The sequence below is a fragment of the Streptopelia decaocto genome, assembly GCF_964273445.1.
Source record: "Streptopelia decaocto genome assembly, chromosome: 1".
NCBI classification, from domain to species: domain Eukaryota; kingdom Metazoa; phylum Chordata; class Aves; order Columbiformes; family Columbidae; genus Streptopelia; species Streptopelia decaocto.
This window is the reverse complement of record NC_138663.1, coordinates 58,726,003-58,746,352: the sequence shown is the minus strand read 5'-3', so window position 1 is coordinate 58,746,352 and position 20,350 is coordinate 58,726,003. Positions and strand designations below refer to the sequence as shown.

The following is a 20,350-nucleotide window of genomic DNA, read 5'->3' as shown; positions in this document are numbered from 1 at the left end:
CACCTTCTTCAACTCCTGTGGAAGCAGAAGGTGATGGGGGAATCTGGCAGGTTCCCCGCCTATTTTGGCTCCACAGCATACCGCACTCGGTGGCCAGTGGCACTTTTCTGCAGGATGGAGTGGTTTCCAACACCAGCCATCTTCACTGCTGCTTGGCAGAGCGTTGGCTAAGGCTCTGGGCCAGCATTCAGCCCCTGCCACCTCCAACAACTCCTCTTTTGCACTCTGCCATAAAAGCACTCCACCATTGAAGTATATTTGTTTTCTGAGTTTTCTGAGCATCAGAAAGTAAGAGGGGGCAACTGGCTTCTTGTTGGGCTAACTGCGCCAACTCAGGGCTTGAACATCACACCAGCTTGTTGCAAAGTTGCTTCTACCCATGGGGAGAGTGGCTGGGTAGCACAGAGGGGAATTAATCTGGACTGTGTATTTGCTGTCCCCACTATTCTGTCTTCAGAGGGAGACCTGGGTGGCTGGCATGCTTCTGCCTGGCGCCCGGCTTCAGCCCTGGGGACATCCCGGTGTGGGTCTGGGCATGCGGTGGCTCAGCGGGAGGGCTGAGCAGGCAAAGCACCAGGCGGTGAGGGAGAAGAGAGTGACGGAGCTGCTCTCCAGGAGCTGGACATTTGCTGAAGTGGAAGGAAAAACCTTTTGTTAGCCAAACACCAGGCTCGCGTTTCCTCCCACTCCGTTCTGCAACAGCAGGAACTAGGTCACCTCCAGCCTTGTGCCTGCAGAGATACATTAGCTCCCTGTGTTTTCTCACTTAGTGCATGGGAGCAGTTCCCTTTAAGTTCTTGGAGAGTGGTTCTGCCACAGCAAAGGACTGGAAAAGGCTGATCTGCTTAACTTGCCCAGCGCTGTTTAGGGAAAATAGTAATGATCAGGAGAGGACATGGAGTAGCGCTTAAAGAAAGTTCTAATCTGAAGACCACCAGTTTGAATCCAGGTGGGTAGTGACCAAAATCGTTTTATTTTACCATTTAATGGCTCCCCAGGGCTGCATTCAAACAAATGAGCTAGTGTAAATCTAGTTTCCAAAAGGCTTTTGTATCACAGAGCACCACAGCAATTACCACAAATTGGCAGTCTCAGCAGAGAAGCTGAAGGCTAGATGAGCAAAGAGACCACAGTCATCTCTTAGGACTTGGAGGAGAGCCTCTGTGCATTAGGTCTGGGATGTCCCCATAACCACCAGCCTTCTCAGTCAGGGATAAATAGAAATTTGATTTCTAGGGCTCTTCACTTAAAATCTTGAGATCAGCATAACTAAAGGTAAAAAAGCAGAATCCTTCTCTGAAGCTGGGAATGATCTCTGTCCTCTGTCCGTAGGAGTTCCCTGGACGCTGCACACGTGGCTGGAGTCCTTGCGCACGTCCTTCCAGCAGCACAGACGACCCCTCATCCAGTGCTTGCTGAAGGAGTTCAAGTCCATTCAGGAGGAAGAGTACACAGAGGAGCTCATCACACAAGGGTTGCCCCTGATGTTTGAGATACTGAAAGCCAGCAAGGTAGGATAAATTGTGTGTTTTAATGGAATCAGCCTCATTCTCATCCCGTAAGACACAAAGCTTGCAATATTGGTTTTGCACAGCTATCTCAAAGCTTGTTTAGGCTGTATAGGCTTATTATTATTTGTATTGCATATCTCAGATTTCTTTCACTGTGGAAGCATGGGTTAAAAACACAGAAGCTAATCGCATCGCCTGCTAGAACCGCTTAATACTGATGTTAGCTCTAAGTTGGAGAGACAACAAAAGCTGATGCATAGTGCTGAAATTAAAGTCAAAAGGGTCACTGCAGTAATGCAAGAGGTGTTGATAACTAAACCAACCCAAAGAGTAGCTTTACCTAGCCTGTTTTACAGGACTGTACAACAAAGCTATTATTCATGTTTGCTTTGGATTTCTTTAACCTCTCACATGACTGTCTCTCCCCTTCATGTGGGATTTGGACTCTTGAACTTGTGGGGAGACTGGTTTCTACGAGCACACAATAGGATAATTTTTTAAAAAATATTCTGTGTGAGTGTTTGTACTTGTAGCCTCCCCAGATTTTTTCTTTCAGCTAGACAAATCAGACTAAGAAAACCTGTCGAGGGAGGAACCACTGGGTATGCAAGTATAATAGCAAAGGTGATGATCATGAGGCAGGCAAGGAGAGGAAAATGTCTTACTTAGTGAAGGCTGGATACTTCTTTTAAAACTCATTATAACCAACAGTCCCTTCTCTACTCTGGTCCCCCTGCCAGTCAGTCACTCCTAAGGAATGCCCAGTTAGCTTTACTGCTATCAGAAAACCGTTTTAGTGATGAAAAGCATCAAAAGGATTTGATTACTGTTGTTTTTCTCATGCACCACGATGCATGTTGGTATGGTCTTCTAATTATTTAACTGGCAAGTAACTAACATTTCTCACCCAACTCTACATGTAACAACAAGGAGCAAATAATTTTTAGCACCTGCATAAATAACCTAAATAATGTGAAAAGGGAGGAGGTTCTGGTGCTCAGTACTAAAAGGACTTAGTACAGCTAGGGAAAGACTACATGGATTTATTTCTTGTATCCTGCTGCAAAAGAGGGCTTGGACTGAAGTCCCAAGCAAGTTCTGAACATTTGTTCCAGCAATTGTTCTGATTTTTGTGCCCACAAGACTTCCCTCTGGGATTAGTTTGTCTTGGATGGGTATTTATGGAGAATATTTCAGATAGCTTTTAGGAAATAATTCCAAATCCTAGGATTTGTAAATTAGTTGTTCTGAACACACTTGGGCTAGGGTATGTTCAGCCAGAAACTACCAGCAAGGTGCTGTTTGGTTTGAAAGCTGATATAAAACTAATCGTATTGAAAATTTAACGGAGATTAAGTTTAGGCCTTGTAATCTAGGATGAGGGATGGCTTTAATTGCTCTTCTCCTGGGTGGCTGAAGCTAAAGTCAATGATCATCATTAGAATAACTTATTTACGTAGGATTATACATTTGGGACATGGTAGGTTGGGTCTTCCGGGGTCTCTTGTAGGAGACATGGAAACAAATAAGACTGCTACCTTCTGCTTTGGCTTCACTTGAAACCTAAAATGTGGAGGGGTGAAACAGCTGAAATAAATACCACAAAAAACCCTACACAACAAAGAAGAAACCTCTGTTGATCTTTATTCCTGCCTTTGGGCCTAGGGGAACTGTCTGTCTTGAATCTTCATGAGCATGCATATTCACAAACACACATACATACACTGCTTCATAGTCTTAGAAAAATAATGAATCATTCTGGGACATTGTGAGGGTTTACAAATTGTCTGCAAATGGCATGAATTATTGCAGCGGTCTTGTCCAAATGGCCTCTCAAAAAGCTCTCCCAGACAGAAATGAGAACAGATCTTCGCAACCCTTTGGAAGGAATCAAAATAAATTCATTTGTAGGAGAACAAGCCAATAAAAGTTCTCCCTGGTCCCTTCGTCGAAGGCAGCTGAAGAAAGCTGAGATTCAAAGGATCTTCTGTTCTCCTTCTCTGGAAAGGCTGAGAGCAGAGACTGTTCTCTATATATACCCACAGAATGGAAATCTCCTTTAAGAGGTGCAGAAGGGCCGTAACTTTGGTTCACATCCTTCTCTTTCAACAGCAGATTGTAAAGCTTTGCATTTTGTGTAGCTGTGGAGAGAGGAGTTTGATTTGCTCACATGCACATCCTTCTCCCTGTGGGCTGGGAACTTTGAGAGAGATTACGACTCCTGCTAAACATCACAGTCTGGCCCAGTACATATCCTTAATGAGTTTTTCAGGGCAAAAAGAATAAAATAAGCATTTAGGAGGCACAGAGCCACTTAGCATTTCGTGGCTGATGTAAAACAAGTTGTCCCATTTGCTACATATTGTGATGCTCAGTATATTTTAATTGCATGGCAACTTGCACATAATAGAAACGGTGTTTTGCATTCCTATAAATAGTTGCAACTATCCCTTAATCTCAGAACAATTTACAAATATTAATGAGTTGACACATGGAAGATCTTATCCTCACTTTACAAACACGGAAACTGAGGTAATTAAACACGCAGATTTTCAGTGCCTCATACAGTCACAGTCTTGGCCTCAGAAGCTGTGACAACCTGGATAAGCCAGACAGCAATTTGTAATTTGAGTAATTTGACTGAAGAGACTCTGCAAAAATCATGTAAAAACATAGGGCAGATCTCAGAGTAGAAAGCACACCTTTTGCCCCCACCTCCTACTTTGCGCTCTCAGATAAAATGTTCTTGCAGGTTCCCAGGCCATGCAAAAAGGCCAGATACTACAAAAATAAAAAGATTAAAGAAAAAATAACCAATACCTACAAGAACACTATCAGGTATATGGAATCCCCTTTCTCTTTTAGATGTTTTTAAAATGCCTGTTCCTCGAGGGTCCAGATGTGAGGATTTATGTGGGACCTCTGCCACTGGCCAGTACTGATGCTGGTGTCCTGCAGGCTGGCACTCCACTCCCATTTATGTGCTGGGACACTGACAATAGAAATAAAAAATAAAGTTTGCAGAAGTCCTGATGCTGGAACACAGAACGGCAACAAAAATTGGCAAATCAGGCAAAAGTGGCTGAGCCGAAGTCCCTAGTTTTATTGCCTCTCTTCCAGCTGTGAAATAAGCGGGGAAGAACAGTGAATAGATTGCACATCATTTTTTTTCTGCTGCACTAAAGCCCTGGAGGAAGACTTCCAAAAGCACAAATGAAGGTTCAATACCCAGCTCCTGGTGGCTTCCAATGGGACGAAGCGCTTTCATTTCCTTTCATGCCTTTAAATGCCTTTATCAGCTGCACCGTTGAGAGTTGGATGGAGAGCAAAGAAGTGGCAGTATTTCCACGCTGGCGAGGCAGAGCTGCTAGAACAGGCAGAGAATCGCTCTGTGCTCGCTTCCCCCACGGTTCCTGCTGTCGTGCAGTGAGCTCGGGTCATTACCAAACCAAAGACCAGAGACGATGTATTCTGCAGAAAGCAGTATCAGTGGAAAGGACACAGAGAGCTTGGTTTAAAGTACTTTCCCAAGAGCAAGCAAAACTCAAACTGGGAAAGCTCTGACACTAAAACTGTCAGTGACTTGGTGGTGGTAGATTTGGGCTGCCAGATAAGGAGGAAAAGTGCTGCCATTTTGGGATGGATTGCATCTCTTGGCAGACAAGCACACAAACATAGCCTGCTAGAAGTGATTTGGACAGGGTTGCATGAGATGAAAGCTGGAGAGACACTTCTGGGAGTTGGTAGCTCTGAGCTAAACTTTAGCTGCTGCATAGAGCAGATTTGAGTCCCTCGAAGCTAAGATGACACTGGAGATCTTGTTACAGAAGAAGGATAGGAAGATGCAACCAAATTCCTGCCTGTCGTTATCTGTGTTGTGCTCTTTGTGGCCTGGGGAAACCCCTGAACCTCACTGGAAGTTTTCCTTTGCCTCCTGCCAGGGTTGACATTTGCTTTGTCTGAGTTTAGCTCTGAGCTGGCTTGTCTTCCTGCCCTGTGTCGGAGGGCCATAGTTGCCTGAGTGGATGTGCTTGAGGGCTGGCTGTGGCTCAGATTGGTCCCCCTCCCCGCAAATAGAGACTTTTAAGAGCTGCCTGGAGACTGCACCCAGATCTGCAGGCTTGTAGTACCTGAAATGGGGCTCACAGGTCAGCTCTTCTGTTTTTGCAGGGAGGTTATCTTGAGGACAGCATGCTGAATGTGCAGGATGCTTCTTTTTTGTCTGACTACGAAAATCCTGGAGCTGTTTCGGTTCGATCCTGACCTTTCCACAACCTGAAAAGAGAGAGACTCAAAACCACAACCTTGGAAGTTAAACACATCTGGCCTTTGGAGGAAGCTGGGTTTAGATTTCCACTCTGGAGCTCAGCATGAGCTTGAATTGTCATTAAAATCACTCAGCTCCATCCACGCAGACAAGCCAGCACTGTTGCTGGTAGCATGAGGTTATGAGCCAGTTTCATCCACTGCTTTTTCTGTGTACAGCAATTTAGATCAGATTGTCCTTGGCCTAGTTTTCTGAGGAAAAATTACGATCTTTTAATTCCAAGTAGTCTCTCTTGCAACTTTCTCCCTCCCGTAGTATAAGCAAGGAGCTGCTATTTGCCATTACTTTGGATCCTTTGTGGACACGCATCTTTGAAGTGCGTGTGTTAATCCTGATGTGTGTTGAGCCCACATGGTGAATCTTTGTCTGAAGCTCCATGTGGCACAGGAGGTGCTTTACACCAGGCTAACTTGGCTTAGGACTACGAGTATTCCTGCTAGTGTATTGTCCAAGAAAAAATCAGCTTGAAAAGTCATGGGAGGGGTCCTTCATCACCATTCCTCGGTTATGTTCTGCAGCTTTCTCTTCATCCTTCCCATCAGTTTCTGTCGGTGACAAGGTCATTTATTTTAAAACTTAGTCCATTAGCAAGGTGTTGATTACACTGTGCAGCCAGGCTTGTTGAAAGATGCAGGAAGCTACTTTGCAAAGATGTTTCCTCAGAATTTAAAATTCCTGCAGAGTTTTCCATCCTCTGCAAATGCATCTATAGGCATCTGAAGAAACCTGCAGGAGTGCACAGTCTCTTTTGGAAGGCTGAGCTGTTTGAATTACAGCCATCAGTCTGGTGTTGACAGTTATTGAGAACAAATAACAATTCAAAACAATAACCAGCTTTTAAAATTCCGAAAGGATTCAGTCACATGAGTATCTTGAGAAACCTAGCCTATATAATTCAAAAGTTAAAATACCTTTTCAGCAGTGACTTAGCCACTTGAAATCCAAAATCTCCTAGAAAGTAAAGTTTGAGGGTTTTTTCTAATACATCTTTTCAAAAATAACAGCATGTAGCCTTTGTCACAGATGCAGTAACTACTGAAAAAAAAAATGTGTATCTCCAACAAACAGAAAGCAGCAGGAAGGTCTGAAATGCTTGCCTGCTCTGTTGCAGAAAAGTGTGCAGAAGCTGAAGCTTGAGATGGGTGTCCAGTTCCTTTATTACTATGGTCTTTCTGGATTTAATTCCTCTAAAACAAATGTTGGGAAAGGTTCCTCAGAGAACGTCAAGAGACTCACCTCGTGCATCTGTTCTGCAAAGTCCAGGCACGGTGGTCAGCAAACATCAGCTTTCCCCCTGGGTCTGCGTGTGACCTAGAAGGTGACACTGGAAGATGAAGGAACTAAAATATTCCCCTTTTCATCCCTTGCTTCATGATGGGCTGAAATGAATAGTTCAGATGGGCTTAAGTGAAGTTCTATTTTGCTGTGTGAAGCCAGACTACCCTGTTCTGCATGAAGGGCTTGGGTTGGAGGGGAGCAGCAAACCCTGTACGGCGCACGGGCAGGCACTGGGTCATGTTCAGCTCCTAGGGAAAAGCTCTCCATTGGGAGAGTGCTGTGCTTGTTTCCCCTGCCTGGAGATGGATCAGGAAAAACCTCTCTCTGCTGGGTGAAATTTTACTTCCTCGTTAAACTGGTTTTCAACAGAAAATTGATGTTTTACTATAATTACAGGTTTCATTAGAATGTTTGTTCTCCACATAATATTTTGTCTTTCTTGGAAAAATTAACACCTGAAAATGGAATATTTTGGCTGACGACTGAAATACTTTGAACTGAAGAAAAATGTGAATACCAAAACTTGCACTAAAAAATATCCTTGAAGAAGTTTCAGGATGCCTAAGTGCCTGCTTAAGGGTCTCATGGCATGGCTAATGCCCTCCTGTGTGTCAGCTAGTGCCCAGCCTGCGCAAGGTGACTGATCTTTTGGCTGGGACTTTGAGTCCTTTCTTCAGGCAGGTTTCTCTGTTTTCAAGTACTTGCAGTGATCTATAGCGTTGCCTGTTGTCATTTGGAGTACTTCTGTGTCTAAACAGTTCAGAGTAACCAGGACGCGAGTTATCTACACATGTACGTCGTGCATTCTCCATGTGAGATGCGAACGCCAGGTACCGAGTGGCATGTTCCTAACAGACTGTTAACCCCGTCTCGTGTTTTTGTAATGCAGATTCAGCTTCGTACTAACACAGGTTTGATTTTTTTTCTCCCTACCCTCTGTCTGCCTTCTAAAATGTTTCCTTGCCAGAGGCAGGAGCCGTTTCTTCATTTACAATAAATAAATGCCATGGATGTGACACCTGCCCTTTTCTGGGCTCTCACCCAGGGATTAGACTGTGCCCGGGGATCTGAGCTTTTTACATACAATGCACAGCTGTGATATAAAGAGTCTTTTGAAAGGGAGGCTTGGCAGCTTTCCCAGAAGCTAACTGAAGGGTCCATTTGTGCCTTACCTGTGATTAATTCTTTTCCGCTTGTGTTTGCAGTGGAAGGACTTGAGCCCGGCACTAACAAAACCCGTTTTGTTACTCAGTTCACTGCCTCTAACTGTATCTCCAACCTCCAGGGCTTCTCTACCTTTGCAACTGTTCACTAATATTAATTATGTGTATGCTGCTTAGTCATCTAGGAGTGACCCTCTGAAGTGGCATTTAATCGGTTTTGAGGCAGCTGGCAAAAGTGAATTATGCGAGAGGACCATAGTGGAAACACCTAGGCAAGGATGGAAAAGGTTCAGAGAGCCAGCAAAGAAAGTCTCATAGAGTTTGAGTGCTCAGGAGCTGCAAAAAGCCCTCTCTGTTGCCTCACTCTTTATCATAGAATTATAGAATCATTTTGGTTGGAAGAGATCATCAAGTCCAACCGTTAACCCAACACTGTCACTAAACCATGTCCCTAAGAACCTCATCTGCGCTTTCTGCGAAGAAGGGAGCATAAACAAGAATAATTCAAGGGTATCCCAATGTGTCATGGAAGGAAGTTCATGGATGAGTCCTCAACGGACTTGGGTTATCCTGAGATTCTGCTGCTGGAACAGCTGCCAGGGACCACCTGTGAAATGGGTGACTGGAAGCAGCGCTTCTGCCACCCTGCATTTAGCAGAGAGCTGGGTCTCCCCGCATCCTCAGGACTGGAGAGAGAAAAGATACTTTTGCCAGCACCCTTCTTCCTTGAATAGTGTGGTTTCTCTGCTTGCTGGGGAGATGTGTTATTAACAGGCAGGCACGGAGCCCAGAAGATTAAGTGTGTTACTTCTCCGTCTAACGTGGTGAGTTTTTGATTTTGGGGCTTTGTGGTGGAGGAATTTGAGGGCCTGGCACACTTAGGTTAAAAAAGCATTAATGAGGCTGAGCTGGTGAGGGTGACATCAATAGAAGGTAAAGAAAACCAGCTTAACTTTTTACCATGTGGAGGTGGTGGGATATCTATAGGCCAGTAAGGAGAACTGAGCAGTCCAGAGAGATGTGGTGTGGGATTGGGGGAGCCCACGAAGAAGAGGCAGCTGAAGCAAAGTGTGGTAAGAGAAGAACAAAACCTTGGCCCAACCGCTGGAGATGACCCAAGTTTTCCCCTTGAGAGATTGGAGCATAGCCACCAGAATGACACACATCTTACACAGGTACTGGAAAAAAATGGCTCTGTATTTCCCAGCTGTGTCCAGTACCTTGGAGAACCACATCCCCGAATGGCTAGGCTGGGTTGAACTGGGTGAACTGAAAATGGAGCAAGCTTTCCCAGGGTATGTGCCAAAGTCTGGAGGAGCTTTTGCTCTGTCCTGCCACAGACCTTCATCTGAGGGACATTCAGGAAAATATACCCCTGCACTCCCCACCATGGTCTTCACCTCTTTTCAGATCAATCCACTAGTCATCTCTGCTCCAGCAACTTGAAAACCTTCAGCTTTGCTTCAAAAGAATTTATGAATTCGCCTCGCAGTTCAAGTGCATTCACCAGGCGTGGGGAATTCCTTTAGATCTTTTGCTGAAGAATGCTTTTAAGTCAGGAGACTGCTTGTACCTACAAAGCAAAGCTGCTTGCTCACCGACCAACTCTCTGCTGGAAGCACCATCTGCCTCAGAAGATTCACTGTTGTTCTCTGTTCCCTCTTGCCTATCTGTAAACTACCCCATGGCTAAGTAAATATTTTTATTATATCCTGTGCCAAGCTTTCTTCCCCCTCCCACAATAGAAGATGCACGTCAGCTCTTTTGACTGCAAATGAGTGCCCATCTCAGCCTCACACATCCTGGCACAATGTTTTCCAACATCAAACTGCAACAAGAAAACAAACTTTGGTTTGCTCCTCTAGTGTTAATATTGCCACCCACAGCTGCTGCAGTGAGCTCTTACAGCTGTTCTTTCAGGTGGTAGGATAAACAGAGAAGAATTACCCAGCTTGGTGCTTAAGTGGGATGGATGTGGTAACCATGGCAGCTTCTGAGCTTCCTGCTGCGGGCACTTTGCAAGTGGGAAGGCTGAACAGGCTGGGCATGTCCTCCTCTCTGCCAAAGCAATGCTGATGCTCCAGGCTGTGGACTCTTGAAGTTGCTTCCACTTAGTTAGAATCATAGAATCAAAGAATCATAGAATACTTTGGGTTGGAAGGGACCTTCAATGGTCATCTAGTCCAACCCCCTGTCATGAGCAGGGACATCTTCAACTAGATCAGGTTGCTCAGAGCCCTGTCTGGCCCGGCCTTGAATGTCTCCAGGGATGGGGCATCTACCACCTCTCTGGGAAACCTGGGCCAGTGTTTCACCACCCTCATAGTAAAACATTTCTTCTGTCCCCATCTTTCTTATAGGCCCCTTTTAAGTACTGAAAGGCTGCAATAAGGCCTCCCCAGAGCCTTCTCTTCTCCAAGCTGAACAACCCCAACTCTCAGCCTGTCCTCATAGGTGAGCTGTTCCAGTCCTCTGATCATTTCTGTAGCCTCCTCTGGCCCCTCTCCAACAGGTTCATGTCTTTTCTGTGCTGAGGGCTCCAGAGCTGGACACAAGACTCCAGATGGGGTCTCACCAGAGCAGAGGGGCAGAATCACCTCCCTCGACCTGCTGGCCTGCTTCACAGGATTTGGCTTCAAAAAGCCTATATTTTCCCCAACCATCCAGTCGCAAGACTGAACCTTTGACAAAACATCCTTTTTCTCTCTCTGTTGCCTCTTTCTGCCTGGTTTCTTGGTAAAAGCCGGCAGAAGCGCTATGGGGAGCAGACCCGGGGCTGCAGCCCTGCGAGCTCAGCTGCCTGCAGAGCGGTGTGGACAGCAGGCTCGCTCTGCCGCGATTGCTCCTCACACCCTGCCCTGTGTCTCGGGGAGAAAACTTGCTGCTGTTCGTTAGCGATGGCTCTAAATGAGCACCCGTTTCAGCTTTCTAGCCAAGCAGATTTCATTTTTTGGTCTTTTGGTGGCATGCATTGTAAGTATTTAACATTATCGACAGAAGGCAAAGGTCTCCAACCTCCTCTCTGCCAAATGAGAGCAGTGTCCTGCATTGGAGCTCTGAAGCTCTGCAGCGCATTGAGGCGCTGCCTGTTTGATGGTCTTGCTTTCTTTGACACGCCAGTCCCAAGGTCTTTCCTTTTTTGTCTCTTTTCACTTTGTCCCATCTCTCTTCTGTGTCTTAGGCTTTTTAGTGTCTCTTGTCACATCTTGAGCTGATTAGAGCTTAGTTTACACCAGCTTTTTTCACAGGCTTGTGAGTGGTCGGTGGCAGGGTGGCTTTCTAATGAGCTTGTATCTGCACGCCGCACGGTTTGTGCCCTGTTGGTGACCCAGGGAGCTGGCTGTGCCTCACCTGTGTAGGCAGGCTCCCATGGGGTTGTCCATGACCCCTTCATCATGCTGGTTGGAGTTACAAGCAGAGATCCTCTTCTCACACCTGTGTGACTGAGGTTGGCCCATTCTTGCCCGGTCTCTGTGCCCCTGGATGTCCTGGTATGCGGTGCCATGCCTTGGACAGGTCAGTGAGATCTCCAGATCCTAACGAGGCACTGGCTGGTCTATACCCAGCTTTTCCATCACCATATTCCCACAGGAACCCTAGAAGGAGGAGATGCATTGTCTTTATTGATGTATATATGTGTTTTTAAAAAGCTGTTGCCTAGACACAGCTGTGGTTGGGACTGTTGAGTTCATAGATCCACTAAAACTGCAGTGGCATAGACAGGACCTGCGCACCCCGGCGGATTCGAGAGGGAGCTGCCAGTAGCGATACTCTTTAGTGCAGTTACTCTGCTTTTATTCACTACGGGTAAAGGTGAGTGTTGCTCCTCCAATTATGCCTCTCCTCTGCAGAAGCTTCTCTCCAGTCTGAACGGCAGAATTATCCGCATCCTCCATTGTATTTACCGACTCCTTAGCATTTGCCAGATCCAACTGGGAGCTGCCCTGCTGGTAATCAGCATCCCCCCGGACGCGCTCCTCCCTGGCTGACTCAGCCGGCCGCGGCGCTTCGGCACAGCCCTTCCGAGCAGAGAAGCAATTGCTCTTTCTGCCCTGTCTGTCTAGAGCTCTCCCCCCTCAGTCCTCCCCGCGGCTGAGTCACTTCCTTCTTTAAATCTGGCCTTAAATCTTCCTTTTCTCTTCGCCCTGTGATTCACTCACTTTGCGAAGCACTTTGCAGAGCTCTGGCTGGAAGACACTGAGCAGAGAGATGCTCCCAGTGCAGGACATACTCCTCATCTCAGAGGCACAGCGGTGAGCCCCTCGTGGAGGGGCCATGCTAAACGGTGTCTCTTAGTATCAGTATTTGTCTTATCTTAGCATTTCGTTTAATGCTACATCTGACGTAGAAATAGGAGACAACTCCTGCCTGCGGGCGAGCGCATGTAATTTCCTTTGACATCAGTGTGTGCCTGTGAGGGTTCAGCTCTACCCTTTTCCCACCCGGTTTGATTAGATGCAGTAAGGGAGACATTACAGGATCTCTGCCACTCCTCCTCATTCCTCATGGGATTTATCGAGCACCACTGTGCTCAGAGAAAGGAAAGCTTCTATTTCTGCTCTGTAAGCCTGGAAATATTTTTAGTATAACATCTACACTACTCAGATTTTTGTATTAAGGTTATTTTTCTCCCTTACCTGCTTATTTCCTTGGCCTTGGACCCTCTCATATCTAAGTGTCTCATCTCTTTGCTCTTTCCTGGTGTGGAAGGGAATCCTCAACCAACATGCTAGTTAAAAGATGTCATCATGAATTAGCTGCTTGGCACCATTGAATTTGGCTAGACCTGCTCTGGTTACCAGCAAAGAGTGGGATAAAATTTGCCAAAGCTTTTAAATCCTGTTTTCCGTTGCGATGTAGGTACTTAAGCACTAAATCCGTTTCACTGTCCTTGCAGCTTACCTGTACAAAATGTCAAGGTGCTTAGGCGCTTGGGAAAGCATCCTGCAAGTGCCTTGCCCCAGAAGTCAGGGCAGAAATGGATAAGGCCAGGGACCAGACCTGGTTCTGTGAAGGTCTGGTGGCTTCCTCAGGACAATGGAGCCCAGGCCAGTGTCGGCAGTGTAATAGCACATAATTGAAACATTTGGTATTGAATGAGGAGATTGTGGGACAGCTCTTGATGTTTCAGTCACACTTCAAGGGAGGGTCTGTTTGTTTGTGAGACTCTTGTGCTTAGGAATGTATGACAGGCTGTGCAGCTGCATCTCTTTGTAGCTCTGGGTTTCTAAAACATGACCAATGACCAACAAAAAGTCATTTTTCAGTACAGTAAGTTTGTAAATGAAATTAAATTGTACTGTACAGGAGCTTTGTTTCTAGGGAGGGAACAGAGGTTATGGAGTTTGTTGGGGAAAGTCAACCTCTCATCCAAGGAGAGGACTTCTCATTTTATCTGATTCCTACAGGAGACATAGCAATGGAGTAAATCAGAATGGCAGTTGCTAACCAATACTGATAATCCTCAGCTCTGATTTTAATAAAGCTTCAGCAATCACATTTTTCAGCTTCAAAACAAGCAACTCTTGAGAGCAACATAATGTCTCCCTTTGCATACTGATGTTCCATTGCATACTAATCTTATATTGCACGTATTTGTTTTCTTTTGCTTAGAACGAAGTGATCAGCCAGCAACTGTCTGTCATTTTCACGCATTGCTATGGGCCCTACCCTATTCCAAAGCTCGTTGAAATTAAGCGCAAGCAGACCTCTCGCCTAGGTAAGTGTGATTTGAAGATGCTCGTTGTTTCTCTATGGAGTGGGAAGTCTGTATCACCACCTGGGCGCATAGAGGGACACAGGTCAGAGACAAACCTGGGTTTGAAAGACAGAAATACAAAAAGGGCCCCAATCCTAACCTGACTTGCAACCGCTGCTGAAATAAGGAGGTCCATCAGCTGCTCTAGAGTGGGACCATAAATTCTCAGAGATTTGTCTGTGTTGCTAATAAGGCTGGGATCCGAGCCCTGGGCCGGGAGCCAAACGTCTGTCCACACCCCAGCCTGCTGCGGCTGTGGTGGCACAGCCCTCCCTGCCTTGCTGACAGACCCCGTGCTCACAGAATCACAGAATGTTAGGAATTGGAAGGGACCTCCAAAGACCATCTAGTCCAAATCCCCCTGTCAGAGCAGAAACACCTAGATGAGGTTACACAGGAACATGTCCAGGTGGGTTTTGAATGTCTCCAGGGAAGGAGACTCCTCAACTCCCCTGGGCAGCCTGTTCCAGTGCTCTGTTACCCTCACTGTGAAGAAGTTTCTTCTCATATATAAGAAGAACCTCTTGTGTTCCAGTTTGAACCCATTACCCCTTGTCCTATCATTGGTTGTCACCGAGAAGAGCCTGGCTTCATCCCTGTGACACTCACCCTTTACACATTTATAAGCATTAATGAGGTCACCCCTCATAAGGGAGATGCTCCACTCCCTTCATTATCTTTGTTGCTCTGCGCTGGACTCTCTCAAGCAGTTCCCTGTCCTTCTTGAACTGAGGGGCCCAGAATTGGACTGTTTGAATGTCACTGAGACGAGACCCCAGTGATTTTCCAGGGTCCTTTCGCCCTTGGCACAAAGGCTTCCCCTCACCCGGAGAGGAGTGTGATAGGGTATACATGAGCGCAGGGCCCTCCAGCGTCTGCTCAGCTGCATTTTGCTTTCGGTAGCAGACCTGGGAGGCTGTGCTGGCTCCACGTGGCGGGGATTGCTGGCTGTCATCTCAGCAAAGGTCCTCATAGACTACAAAGCTTTGAATTCCCTTCTGTCTGAACTCCACGTGGCTGGCTGGGGGGCTTCTGTTACAGGCTGTCCAAAATAGCTTTGTGAGCTTTACTCATTAAAAACAATATCCTTTTACACTGTTCTCTTGTCAAAACAGGAAAATATTTTGTACGTTCATGACCCCTTCCAAACTAAACTTGCTGGCTTCTTTTTTTTTTTTTTCCCTTCTACTTGTGATTCTAGATCCCCATTTTCTTAACAACAAAGAGATGTCAGATGTTACATTTCTGGTGGAAGGAAGACCATTTTACGCACATAGAGTGTTGCTATTTACTGCATCACCAAGGTAAAATATAGAAACATCTCTGGCTTTTAACAAAAACAGAATTTGATTTTGTCGTTTTGCCTTTTTTTTTCTGATGTTAGGATTCATTGAGGGCTAATGGCCCAATCTTAGTTTTTCCTACGCAGATCATCTCAACAGCTTGTTTCTGGTCAATCTGCAGGATGTTTAACAAGTGTTTCCATCACTAGATTCCCACCAAATAAATGATCCATGCTTCTGGCCATGCGTCTGACTTCATTCCACTGAGGCATATTTGCATGGAGCTCGTCACTGCATCCACCTCTTTACTCACAGAGGAGTCTTAATATTTTGATTCTTAAAAGTCATTTATCCTGTGAGTGGCTAAATCCTGCCTTGCATCAGTGTAGGCAGTCTCCAGGAAAAACAAGCTACTATCACACTTTAAAAAATAAAATTATATAACTATAAAATGCATCCAAAGGCAGCATTTATAGTCTCTTCCCTCTGCTCAGAAAGCTGGATGTGGATTACTCAGCTCAACCCAGCATTAAAGTTGCTAACAAACCTTATTTCTACGCAGATTTATAATTAAAGGTGTGCTTTTAAACAAATTTAGCTGCCCCTCCACGAGGGTTTATTTCAAGATGCGGCAAGGACAAGCCACTGAGTTTGGGTAGTTTGAGCAATGTGGGAATTGCTGCTCGACTTGCTGCCAACCCACAGCACAGGGTAAAATGATTTGCATAAAGCAACTGCAGTATCCAACCCTGCCTTCAATTAAAGAATGGGTAGGTTGGTTTAGGGCACATTGGTAGAGGTACAGACACATTCCAAACTCCAGCTTCAAAGCTACTAAATTGTGTTCATAGTAGAGTTTGACACTAGTAAAAGCAAATCACTCGTTATCCATATTTTAATTAACAAGATGCAGTCATGATATGGAAAAGGTTACCATACAGCAAATGCTGGTCTTTAGAGATAAGCCAAGCTTTGCTCTACCACTGGAAGGTCAGATGAATTACCCAAAAGAGGAAGTACAAGGGCAGATGCTTCTGACAGCACATTTCCCATTTTTCCCTTCTGATCAATTGGGATATCTAGTTTTAAGAAGTAAATTGCTACATATGTATATGTCTCACATAAATCTGCAATTATTAACTTAAAAAGTGGTGTTTTTTTTCCTGAGACTTGTGTCTGAATTTCAGGTTTTGATAATCAGAGAACAGCAATGTATGCAGTTTTCTCCCCTGCCTCTTCTTACACACTTGTATTGAGCCTGCATAGAAGCATTATAAGTCGTAGTGTAGTTGTTTTAATGTTTTGTTCTAAAAATATTTTTAGAGCAGCATAATGGACATAGGCCAAAATTTATCTCCTTCAAAAATGAAGGTGTGCGTTTTTTAAATTTTGCAAGCCTTCCTAAAAGATTGTGTTGTTTTGAAGAAAAAAAAAAGGGGGTTGTAATATGCATCATTACAGTGTCTGCATTTCCTATGTACATTTTATTCTATTTTCATATTAGGTGTATTTTTCCAAAATTTCAAATTGAAATACCCTAAAAGAGAGGCTTATTCCTTTTGGTTTGAACTTTATTTTATGTCAGTGTCTAAGTCTTGATGATTTTGGCGACAAATCCTTTCATTTCAGTGTACCGTTTTTGCAAGAGCTGATGCTGTCCTTCCACTTAGCCGTACTTTTTCACAGAGATAATTGGGCTGGTATTTCACTCTTGCTCCTTTTTATTTAGGTTTAAAGCATTGCTGTCTAGCAAGCCCTCATCTGATAGTACTTGTATTGAGATCAACTATGTGAAGTACCCCATCTTTCAGGTAAAGTCAGTTCTCACATTGAATTTGAATGGAACATTTAATAGGAACATCGTACATGCCCTGTCCAAATTATTACATACATATTTGATAAACACGTAGCTCGGAGTAGTTGGCTTCATGAGGACAGGCCATGAAAATACAGAGCTTGCTTTCTGTATATGTAGCATACACATGTACGTGCTTCCCTTATATTTATAGAGTCAGAGCTCAGACAGTTCCGTGTATTGACTGTTATCGCTGCAGGTAATTCCCAGCTGCCTACAGTAACTTCAGGCTTGCTGGAAGCTCACTGCAGAGGGATCTTAGCTGGCTCATATTACAGTGCAAAGCCTCCCTCATTCTTTCTCATCATCCATGCATGCCCACACACAGCTGGGTGAAGGTGGGGGTGCCATTGCCAGGGAAGGAATAAGGGAACAGCCATTACATATGCTATATTTTCCTGAATTACAAATGTACTGAACATTCGGGGAAATAAAATTCAGAATGAATTAATCAGCTTCCTGCAAACTGTTTGGAGCTCACCAGCAAGTCCAGACAATGTGGCTGGGGAGGGTTGAGACATTAGACTACCTGTGAGAAGGAAACACTGAACTGTGGAGAAAGAGAGAGTAACCAAATATACCTTGAAATAGGAGGTATGGGCCAGTTTTATCTAGAAATCCTTGGTGGTGCTCAAGAGCTTCAGGTATTGCCTGGAATCTTTACATCACTCCCTGTTCCCTGATCTCTTGGATTTCTTTTTATAAACACTCCCTTTGTTTTATTACAGCTGGTTATGCAGTATCTTTATTGTGGAGGTGCAGAGTCACTCCTGATTAAAAATAATGAAATTATGGAGGTAAGAAACATTTATCTTCATTGCAGTGGGAGCAATGCTGAGTGATCTGTGTACCATTCACCCCAGGGCATGTGGCCATTGGGCAAGATGTGAGCACTCCTGTAAGAGCCAGCAGTGCCTCTCCTGGAGTGCCCAGGCTGTCCCCAGTCTAATTTGGTTCTGCACTCAGGAAAATTCTTGAGCACGTACCTGACTTTAACCATGGGAGAAATCCCTCTGGAGTCACAGTTCAGTTCCATTTCAAGCATGGGACTGTCAAATTTTCTGAATAAAACCTTAAGCTGCTCCCTGATAGAGACTTTTTTGCCCCTTTCTCACTGGATGTAAGACATTCAGTGCTGTTATGCCCATTTGTAAAAGCCAAACCAAGCCAGCTGGAACTGACTGAGCCTTCAGTGTAGCCACACATCCACAGCCTGTATGGATGTCAAGTCATTCTCTTCCAAATACTGTGTGCTGTCATTACCAGCTGTGATCAGCCTAATGACTCCCAACTATGTAGAACTTAGAAATATTTGAACAAATTCTTAATAGTCGTTCAGGGATTTTTCCTGTCGACAGTCACCAAATTATGGCAGCCAAAAAGAATACAGGACAGTAAATACTAAAATCAGAGCTACTTAAACAGCTGGTAAACACAGATTATACGAAGTATACCCACCTTGACTTTGTGAGCTTTATGGGAAAAGGTCACCAATTCCATATTTCACTTGCAGTTTTGAAAGAATCTCCTGAATTTCTAACCCTATCTGAAATAAGGAGTCTCAGACTAGGCAGTGAAGCAGCTTTACAGACATCCATGTGTTATCACCTAGGCTGTTAAAAAGCTTGTGCTGCAGTTCAGCTGGCAGCTTGCTCTACTTTTGTGACATCTCAAAACTTCTGTGACTCAAGAATGTATGACTGATTGATTGATCTGTTGATAACGGATCTGGCCACGGTTCCTCACAGTTTAAAGTAATTATGAACCAGCATGTGACTGCTTGAGCCACAGAAGCAGCTGGAATAGGATTTGGCTTTATCTTTCAAAACTGCATTTAGCAACTTGCCTTATTACAAATATGATAACAAGAAGCACCAGAAATACTCCACAGAAATCTTTGCTGCAATTCATAATTGGGGCCAGCTGGCTTCTATCACATCAGCACTGCAGATTTCCAGCACTTGGATTTATTTATGGGATTAAAACAGAACTTGAGCGGGCTACATAGAAGAAGTCAGAATAATGTCATGGCAGTTGCAGGGTTTTGTTCCCCAGTGCTCCTAACCAGCAGCACGAGAGCTCTTTTGGGATTCACAGGATAGCTTTTTGTCACACAGTCCTAGATGGCAAGGGCCGTATAAATGCATGAACACCTAAACAGCTTGGCCTAAGAGACCTGGCTGGGTTAGAGCAAGCTGTCAAGCAGTGAAGAACCCCAAACTGCTTCCTAAACCAGAACAGAGAACCAGAGGAGATGACCTACCATGGAAAGACAGAAAATGAAATTCCTTTTCCCTGCTGTAAAAGGAGAGAAAAGGGGCTATAAGAAATCCTAGTGCTACTGAAATCAGCTGGAGAACTCAATATTTAAGCCATTTTGACCCTACAGTCTTCAGGTTATGCCCACAGAGTAAAGAGGCACGCAGAGATCCCAAGGCCGTGCCAGTCCAGGTAGTGTATCTGTAGGATGGATGCAGGGCCTAAGAGAGAGGTCAGCTGGAGTCCTGGTGGCACAAGAGCCATGGTAGTGCAGCGATCCAGACATGTGCCACTAACACAAGTGTTTCTGGGCAGTGCCCCATACCAGGCTTGTTCCCACTTTGCTTTAGATCTTGCTGTGCACCCATTCCTTGGAGTGACGTGGAGCCAGGCCGCATTTCAGTGCCCGTGGCCTAGACATGGCCTTACTGCTGCTCATGAGCTAGAGCACAGAGCATATGGAGACCTGACTCCATTTCCTTGAGCCTGCTTAGGTGACAAATATGAGGTTTATTGCCTCTCTAGATTTTTAAGACTGCCTCGGGGTGGTTATTGTTATCTGGTTTGAATTCTTCTATACTCCTGGTCCTGGCCCTTCTGCTGACATCCCCACATCCAGCCCAGGTGCTCTGTTTCAGCCAGAGCTCAGGAAACAGTTAAGCCAGACACCATTTTTTTCTGTGATTGTAATTGTAGGTCCCTCCTTGCAGAGTCATGTTTGCAGAGTGACCAAAGACTCTCCAAGCTGCCGTTTCCTTTTTCTTTTCTCTCTCGTACACACACACACCCACTCCATCCCAAAGTCAGCATGTGGACCTGAACAGCCTGTGGTGATCTCTCCAGGTACAGCTTCCCACAGTGCGATCTAAGGGGACTGCAAAGGGTTGAAGCAACCAAGCAGCCTTCTTATTCTGTC

At 45.1% G+C, this 20,350-nt stretch overlaps 1 protein-coding gene across 3 annotated transcripts in view; it reads left to right on the top strand.

The window, feature by feature from the left end:
• The window catches only part of ABTB3 (ankyrin repeat and BTB domain containing 3), a 175,841-nt gene that overhangs the window by 149,527 nt on the left and 5,964 nt on the right, over nt 1–20,350 (top strand). For all 3 annotated transcript variants that reach the window (XM_082045622.1, XM_082045621.1, XM_082045623.1), the window contains 5 exons: nt 1,333–1,511; nt 13,893–13,998; nt 15,239–15,341; nt 17,050–17,131; nt 17,904–17,972. In XM_082045622.1, coding sequence (XP_081901748.1) covers nt 1,333–1,511; nt 13,893–13,998; nt 15,239–15,341; nt 17,050–17,131; nt 17,904–17,972 — 539 coding nt within the window. The remainder of the gene's footprint in view (nt 1–1,332; nt 1,512–13,892; nt 13,999–15,238; nt 15,342–17,049; nt 17,132–17,903; nt 17,973–20,350) is intronic.